At 55.7% G+C, this 8,282-nt stretch overlaps 1 protein-coding gene across 1 annotated transcript; it reads left to right on the top strand.

Annotated features, from left to right (window-relative positions):
• Nucleotides 1-346: 346 nt before the first annotated feature.
• ZP3 (zona pellucida glycoprotein 3) lies at nt 347-8,069 on the top strand. The gene is made up of 8 exons (XM_005892821.2): nt 347-697; nt 2,564-2,682; nt 3,511-3,614; nt 3,695-3,872; nt 3,968-4,085; nt 6,733-6,824; nt 6,956-7,083; nt 7,848-8,069. Exons 1-8 carry the CDS (start codon nt 389-391, stop codon nt 8,063-8,065), a joined length of 1,266 nt encoding a protein of 421 aa, XP_005892883.2. The 5' UTR covers nt 347-388; the 3' UTR covers nt 8,066-8,069.
• The last annotated feature ends 213 nt before the right edge of the window (nt 8,070-8,282 follow it).

Here is an 8,282-nt window from a genome sequence, read left to right as displayed (position 1 = left end):
GGGATAAAGAGGGAGACCAGGTCCTGACTTAGTTAGCCTGGGCTGTGTCAGAGAGTCTGAGTTTCTTTCTTTTGGCCTGCCCACGGTGCTTGCAAGATTTTAGTTCCCCCATCTGGGGTGGAACCCGTGCCCCCTGCAGTGGAAGTGCACCTTCCTAACCACTGGGCCACCAGAGAAGTCCCAGAGTCTGCCTTTTGAACAAGCTCCCAGGTGAGGCCGATGCTGCGGGCCTGGAGGGCCACCTTAAGCATCGGGGCCTGGCCCACTTGATTGGCTGGGGAAGAGAGGCACTTGGGGCCCAGGTGTGAGTGGCCATCATCAGGGGTATAAGACGGTGGGTGGTGCCTGCCCAGGAGTCACAGTGGGTGGGAGTGGCTTCGTGGGCACCATGGGGCCGCGCTCTAGGCTGTTCGTCTGCTTTCTGCTCTGGGGAAGCACAGAGCTCTGCAGCCCCCAGCCCTTCTGGGATGATGAAACCGAGCGCTTCAGGCCATCAAAGCCGCCCGCCGTGATGGTGGAGTGTCAGGAGGCCCAGCTGGTGGTCACGGTCGACAAAGACCTTTTCGGCACCGGGAAGCTCATCCGGCCTGCGGACCTCACCCTGGGCCCCCACAACTGTGAGCCGCTGGCCTCCGCGGACACGGATGGCGTGGTTAGGTTTGCGGTCGGGCTGCACGAGTGTGGCAACATCTTGCAGGTGAGGCTTGGCCCCACCTCGGCAGCCCCGGCTTTGATGGGATGACACGGGAGGGGGCCGGTGATGCAGAGTGTGGGTGAAGGTGGGGCTAGGGTGGATCCCTTTCATTAGGGGGAGCTGGGTGGGTGGAGCCGCTGAGACCTGAAGCTGGGCCTTCGTGGCGCTGGGGTGAGGGAGTTCCTGCCTCTGGGTGCCAAAGTTGGGGAGGTGGGGTGGAGACCAGAAGTGGCAGTTCACTTTGCGCCAGACCGGGCACCCCCACTCTGATTTCTGAGGACTTCTGAACCCCTAGGGGGCAACCAGAAGACATAGTCAACATGGGTGGGGGGTGGGTGCGTGATGGGTTACTCTGCAGGTAACCCAGCGCTTTCATGGGGCCCTAGAAACTTGTATGGAAGAGGTGAATTTTGAAACCTCAGAAAGCCCAAAAGTCATCACGGGAAAAAACTATTTTGGTGTCCCTCATTCATGTTAATGGCTTTGAAGCCTTGAGTTGAAAGTGGTTTGAGGGCAGGGTCAAAGGGCATCATGGTTGAAGAGGCTCAAAATGTGGGTCCCATGGGGGCAGTCTCAAACGGGGGTGTGTGTGCAGGGGGAAAGCTGAGTAATTCAGGCCAGATCGTCCCCCAAGGGGAGGGGCAGAGCCTCGGTAGGAGGGCCCTCCTAGCAAGGGCCAGGGCACTGGCCCAGCGGGTGCACAATTCCTGGATCAACTTCGTGCTGCCCCTCAGAGGATTTGTCCTCCCCTCCCTTACGCCCCCCACCCAGATAGCCCTTGGACTCTGGTCTCAGTTCAGCCAAGTTCAGCCCCTGGAGTTCTCCTCGGGAGCTCTGGTCTCAGGATGGTCCCTAGGGCTGGACTTGAAGCCACCTGGACCTCATTTCCCTGGGGAGAGCTTAGGCAAGCCAGAGCTGCTTAGAGTTAAGGGATTATCCTAACCTAGTAACTCCCAGTCTTAGGGCATCAGAGTCACCCAGGGACTGATCCCCATATTCCATCTGAAATTGGGATGGAAGTGGGGGCAGACGTCAGTATCTGTAAGATCCACCATGGAGCACAGCTGGGCAGCTTGCCCGGTCTCACCAGATGAGAATCACGTGGGGAAAATCACATGGGGTTCCGGCGGCTTGCGGGGACCACGCTTGCTTTAATGATGCTCCACTGTCCTGACGTTCTTTCCTGTTGGACAAGGAGCCCCACATTTTCCCTTTGCACCGGGTTCCACAAATATGCAGCTTCTCCACCTGGGGACTCGCTAATGGACAGCTAGGACTCTCCTCTGAAGTTTGAGCGGTGAGGGCGGGCTGGGCAGCTGCTCACTGGGAGGGGGGTGTTGGGAGGGGATGCAAATTGCCCAGCAGCACCTGCTGGTGCTCTTCCGGCCTCGGGCAGCCGCAAAGCCAGCTTCCCCCTCTGAGACGAGCGTGAGAATAAGTCAGAAGAAGGAGGGTGAGTTAGGTGGTCACCGCTGTGGCAGTGAGTTGAAATTCCTGGAACTTCCTAGCCTCTTCCTGGGGGCTTTCTTGGCCCCCAGGCCTTCCCTGGAAAAGGAAATGGTGTATGTGTCTTGGGGTGGGGGGCAGCAGCTTGAGACAGGAGCTCGCACCCAAGGCCTCTGGTCAACAGGGCCTTGCTTGCTGGTGACACGGAGCTGATCCAGAACCCCCGGGGCGGTGTCCCTATTTTGCAGTGAAACCAGGTGTGAAGCGGGGCGCCTGTGCAGCTGCTCCCACGGGTCAGCGAAGTGGGCTTTGAGCCCAGGGCCTGTGTGCTCTCCACCTCCAGCGGCCCCGGCCCCCCAGCCCCTTGCCGGGCACACCTGGGGCAGGTGATGCTGGTAGAGTTAACCCCTTCCTTTCCCTCAGGTGACTGACAATGCCCTGGTGTACAGCACTTTCCTGCTCCACAACCCCCGCCCTGCAGGAAACCTGTCCATCCTGAGGACTAACCGCGCAGAGGTCCCCATCGAGTGCCACTACCCCAGGTCTGTGTGGCCGCCCCTGGCCCAGAGGCCCCTCGGCAAGCATGTCAGCCTCCTGGCAGTGAGGCTGTGAGGACGGAGGAAAGGCTGGGGCTGTCGTCGCTGCCCTCAGTCCTGGTGGGGGTGGGCGTGGCCCTGTGGCCTCTGCTCAGAGCCCCTGAAACCGGCCAGCCCACAGCTGCCTCCTGGGGGAAGCTGCAGGGCTGCCCTGCCCCCTCAGTTCAGAAAGGCTTGCTCAGTAGAGCAGAAGTGGGTTCCAAGCTCTGACCTTGACCTTGGCCATCACAACCTGCACTCTGTAGCTGAGTGAGGATGGGAGAGGCCCCAGCACGAAGCATGAGCCTGTGACCTTGGAGCATCAAGGGTTGGGGACCGAGTGACTGGCTTACAACTACAAGGCCTGGCCCTGTGTGCTGGGTTGAGTGCAAAGTAAAAGTCGTTCAGTCATGTCCAGCTCTATGAGACCCCATGGACTGTAGCCCACCAGGCTCCTCTGTCTATGGAGTTCTCCAGGCAAGAATACTGCAGTGGGTTGCCATTCCCTTCTGCAAGAGATCTTCCCAACCCAGCAATCAAACCCAGGTCTCCCGCATTGCAGGCGGATTCTTTGAGCCATCAGGGACGTCTAGGAAGGCTTTGAACTTGACTCTGATCTGGGAGGGGAGATGGTGTTGATACGATGAAGGAACAAGGCATGTGTGGAAGGGCCTCCCCGGACAAGATCCGGGGGGGCGGTGCTCAGGCAGGTGGGCAGACACACCCAGAGGACAGTGTCTCTAGTAGGGCCCAGAGCCGCAGGCCAGGTGTGGGCAGCTGCTTGTCTCTTCCTAGGCAGGGCAATGTGAGTAGCTGGGCCATCCAGCCCACCTGGGTGCCATTCAGGACCACGGTGTTCTCGGAGGAGAAGCTGGTTTTCTCTCTGCGCCTGATGGAGGGTGAGCAAGATGGGCTGGGAGGGGTCAACTGTTGAGGGGGCAGTGCTCCGGCAGGCTCTCACCCCCGGCGTGCCTTGCAGAGAACTGGAGCGCCGAGAAGATGACGCCCACCTTCCAGCTGGGAGACAGAGCCCACCTCCAGGCCCAAGTGCACACTGGCAGCCACGTGCCCCTGCGGCTGTTTGTGGACCACTGCGTGGCCACGCTGACGCCAGACTGGAGCACCTCCCCTTACCACACCATCGTGGACTTCCATGGGTGAGGCTGGCCTGCCTCTCTGGGGGACCCTTCTGGGATGTGACCTGTGTCACCTTCCTCCATCTCTAACTGTGTTTCACTTGCTCTCTTCAAAGTTGTCTCGTCGATGGTCTCACCGATGCCTCGTCTGCTTTCAAAGCACCCAGACCCAGACCGGAGATCCTCCAGTTCACAGTGGATGTGTTCCATTTTGCTAATGACTCCAGAAACATGGTAATGGCTTAATAGCCTGGAATAAGCCTGAACTCTTAGGGTCAGGCGGACCAGCCTTCCTAAGCTGGTGCTGTCACTCATGAGCTGTTCCCTTAAGCAATGATATGATAGTTCTGCCCCATCCTAGTAACTTAGCAAGTAGATAAAGCCATGATTTCCAGCGAGATCTTTGGGAAAGCATAGGCCTTAAGAGACTGGTAGAAAATCTATGTGGGATGGAGTGAGAAAATCCACGAAGGATGGAATGAGTCAGGGATCCTGGAAACATAACAAGGTAGAGTGGGAACCCAGGAGACTCAGCTGACAATTCACATCAGATGATGGTACTGCATCAGCAATGCAGTAGCTGGTGACCAGGTCACTGACATTATCCTCAGCAAGGTCAACAGGACTGGAACCCAGATGGGCTGAGTAAAGGAGTTCATCAGAGCAGGTGCCAGCCTTTCTGGAGGGTTTCTAGAAGGGGCAAGGAAAGCAGATACGAACTTTTCATACTAGTTAGCCTCTCAATCTCGAACATAGGCTAGATCAGTGGCTGCTTGAACCCTAAGTTTACCAGCATCACCTGGTGGGTTGAACTAGATCACTGAGCCCATACCCTCCAGGATTTGGTTCAATAGACCTGGAGTGGAGCCTGGCACCTGCATTCCTAACAAGTCTTCAGGTGCCATTGATGAACCACTAAGCTAGGAAGCTCAGCTTGACACTAAGGGTGGCAAGGCGGGAGGGAGCTAAAACTTGGACCACATGTGATGACTGGCAGGAAGAATAGGTGGGACTGGCAGCTAGCCAGAAAGTGCTGGTAGAATTTTACAAACCAAGACGCTTTTATCTTTCAAATATTTATTTTTGGCTGTGCTGGGTCTTCGTTGTGGGCTCGTGGGCTCTAGAGTAGGGGGCTCGGTAGTTGCAGCACACCAGCTTAGTTGCCCTGCAGCGTGTGGGACCTTCCCCGACCAGGGATCAAACCTGTGTCCCCTGCATTATCAGGTAGATTCTTAACCGCTGCACCACCAGGGTAAGCCCTCAAGTAGCTCTTAAGTGCATTTTCCTGAGATAGGAATGGAAGGATGGGAATTCGGGATAGCTGGTCAGGAAGGAACAGTGATTAAAGCAAGGATTTCCAGCTCTGGCTCTTGTACTAACCACCTGGAAAGATCATCAAAATACTGATTTAATCAGCCCATATATTTTCACTCAACTTGGGTGGGGTCTGACATGAACTTTCCCATTCCATTAAAATCTGCAAATACGTAGAGAAAGGATTTCAAAGCAAACAGCTACATACCTACCATCTAGGTTCTGTTAGTGTTTTATGCCATGCCTAGTCACTGGTCTCTATTTACAAATGCATCAAAAACCACTTACGTTCTCTAACAAGCAGCTAGGCTTACAGAGTACTGAGCCAGAGGCCTACATGGCTGGGTGGCATTGAGAGGCAAGCAATGGGAACTTTGTAGATGAGCACACAGATGCTACTTCACCTTGCCTGAGAACAGGAGTCCTTTGCTACAGCTGGTGATGAAAGGTGCAACCGAAGCTACTGGATGTTCTCCTGAAGCTTTGTAATGGCAGGCTGTGTGTTTGAATGGGGCTGGGGAGAAAGACTAGACGAGGGAAGGGTCCTAGTCCCCATATCGATGACCTTGTGGGTCTTAAGGTAGGAGATCCTGTTGGGGTGGGGTGCTGACCTCACAGGCGGTCCAGTGGAAGGAGACGAGGCTTCACACAGGTGCTGGCCATCACGGCCGACAGCTGAGCCGGCATCTGCATTCTGAAGATGGGGTGGTACCTAAAGACCAGAGGAGGATCCTGATCAAGGGAAGGCAGCCTGAACTCTGGGAGGGCTCTCCAAGGTGGGCAGGTGGCTGGGCCAGCTGTGGCTAGAGTACAGGGGAGATGGACTCTTACTCAACAGCTAATGAGGAACCGCTCCGGGGATCTGAGGCCCCAGTTAGCATCATCTGGGAAGAAGCTGAGGCTCAAGGCAGTTCCCTTCCTGGAATAGGGATGCTAAAGGACCAGGAAGTGCTTCTCCGGGTTTCGAGAAGGGGTGGAGTCAGACAATCGGGAGTGCAGCCTGGCTGATTCAAGTTTCCGAAACGGTTTCCCTGCTGGTGCATTCAGCCACTAGGTGGTGGCCACAGCTTGTGGTTCTGTACGCCGAAGGCTTCAGGACAGGTAGCTGGTGGTCCAGTGCCTTGGCAGGGCATGTGTGGGGTGGGGGACCCCTAGAGTATGAGGGGGACCTCTGGTTGGGATCCCTCTACCAAGAGGCCCTGGGCTGACCTGAGCTCTGGTCTTGTCAAAATTCCTCCCATTCCAGCAGCCAAGTTGGATTTTGTTCCCGCTGGGCTTGAGTCCCCGTTCCTAAGGTTTTGATTTAATGAGGCCCTGGGGGTGAGACACGGCTGAGTGATTGGAGAAGTGTGAGAGAGTCTAGGAATAAAGCTGATGGGTTGGGTTCTAATTCAGAATTCAATTTGCAACTTGCTCTGGACTTGTAGGCAAGCTGATCTCTGAATATGCATTCTCTTGTCTCTAAAGTGGGCTTCCCCTCCTCAAAGGCTAAGGTTATTGACGAACTGGCTTACCAGTCACTGAACTGCCTAGAACTTTGCCTGGTAATAGCTGCTCTTATTTCCAGATATATATCACCTGCCACCTGAAGGTCACTCCGGTTGACCGAGTCCCGGACCAACTAAACAAAGCCTGTTCCTTCCGTAAGTCCTCCAACAGGTAAGGAGAGCAGACTAGGGTGGAAAACCAGCCATCCTTGCTCATGCTGATTTTTCCCCAATGTGCCCACTATTAGCAAACTGCTTCCTGCAGGCTGCAAAGCTGTCTAACTTCCTGTATTTCACTCTCAGGTGGTCCCCGGTTGAAGGCCCCACTGACATCTGTCGATGCTGTAGCAAGGGGCGCTGTGGCATTTCAGGCCGTTCCATGAGGCTGTCCCACCGGGAGGGCAGGCCTGTTCCCCGAAGTCGCAGGCACGGTAGGTCTCGGGAGGTCCCTCCCCTCAGAGGCACCAGCTGTGACCTTAGGGTGACAGTCCTTTTCTTGTTCCCCATTTAAAGCTGCTTAGCCCTAGGGGATGGCTTCCTGGGTGGCGCTAATGGTAAAGAAACTGCCTGCCAAAGCAAGAGACATAAAAGATATGGATTCTATCCCTGGGTGGGGAAAGATCCCCTGGAGAAGGGCATGGCAACCCACTCCAGTATTCTTGCCTGGAGAACCCTTGGACAGAGGAGCCTGGCGGGCTACAGTCCATGGGCTCCCAAAGAGTCAAACCCTACTGAAGGGACTTAACATGCATTTCTAGGGGATACCATCTCGGAGCTAAGTGGGAGAGGCTCCAAGCCCCCACCTGATGTTGGCCAGGGCCATTCTGCAGTCATCCTGGGATCCTGACAGGGGGTTATTGTTAAGTTGCTCAGTCATGTCCAACTCTTTGCAACCCCATGGACAATAGCCCACCAGGCTCCTCTGTCCATGGGATTTCCCAGGCAAGAATACTGGAGTGGGTAACCGTGCCTTCCTCCAGGGGATCTTCCTGACCCAAGGATTGAACCCGTGTCTCCTGCGTTGGCTAGAGATTCTTCACCGCGGAGCCACCAGGGTAGCCCATAATTCCGGGTCCGGGAGACTAATGCAGCAGCTAGAACTAAACCTACCGGTTCAGCCCGTTGAGCAGAACAAACCCCTCACCCGATTCCTGGCTTGGGGACTTGGGTAACCCTCGGATGTCTTGTCTTTCAGTGACGGAGGAAGCAGACGTCACTGTGGGGCCGTTGATCTTCCTGAGGAAGATGAATGACCGTGGTGCGGAAGGGCCCACCTCCTCTCCCCCTCTGGTGATGCTGGGCTTAGGCCTGGCTACTGTGATGACCTTGACTCTGGCTGCCATTGTCCTGGGTCTCACTGGGAGGCTTCGGGCTGCTTCTCACCCCGTGTGCCCTGTGTCTGCTTCCCAATAAAAGAAGAAAGTGAACTTGGTGTGGAGCAGTGACTAGATGGGGGTGAATTGGGAGTGGCTGTGTAGGGGCGGAGGGCAGACAATAACCGAGTCATGGGTTCAAACAGTGAAATCAAAGTACCACTGTGTCTTTAGTGAGTCTGTATGGGCTTGTCTGGCGGCTCAGTGGTAAAGACTCCGCCTGCCAGTGCAGGAGATGAGAGTTCAATCCCTGGGTT

Source organism: Bos mutus, chromosome 25 (genome assembly GCF_027580195.1).
Source record: "Bos mutus isolate GX-2022 chromosome 25, NWIPB_WYAK_1.1, whole genome shotgun sequence".
Classification (NCBI taxonomy): domain Eukaryota; kingdom Metazoa; phylum Chordata; class Mammalia; order Artiodactyla; family Bovidae; genus Bos; species Bos mutus.
Note: the sequence above shows the minus strand (reverse complement) of the source record. Positions and strands in the feature narration are given on the sequence as shown.

Excerpts from the sequence above, each read along its gene's own strand:
- ZP3 (XM_005892821.2), top strand. The coding sequence starts at position 389 with ATGGGGCCGCGCTCTAGGCTGTTCGTCTGCTTTCTGCTCTGGGGAAGC. Across the intron at positions 4,086-6,732 it reads CTAATGACTCCAGAAACATG|ATATATATCACCTGCCACCT; the intron begins GTAATGGCTTAA and ends TCTTATTTCCAG. Across the intron at positions 6,825-6,955 it reads TTCCGTAAGTCCTCCAACAG|GTGGTCCCCGGTTGAAGGCC; the intron begins GTAAGGAGAGCA and ends TTTCACTCTCAG.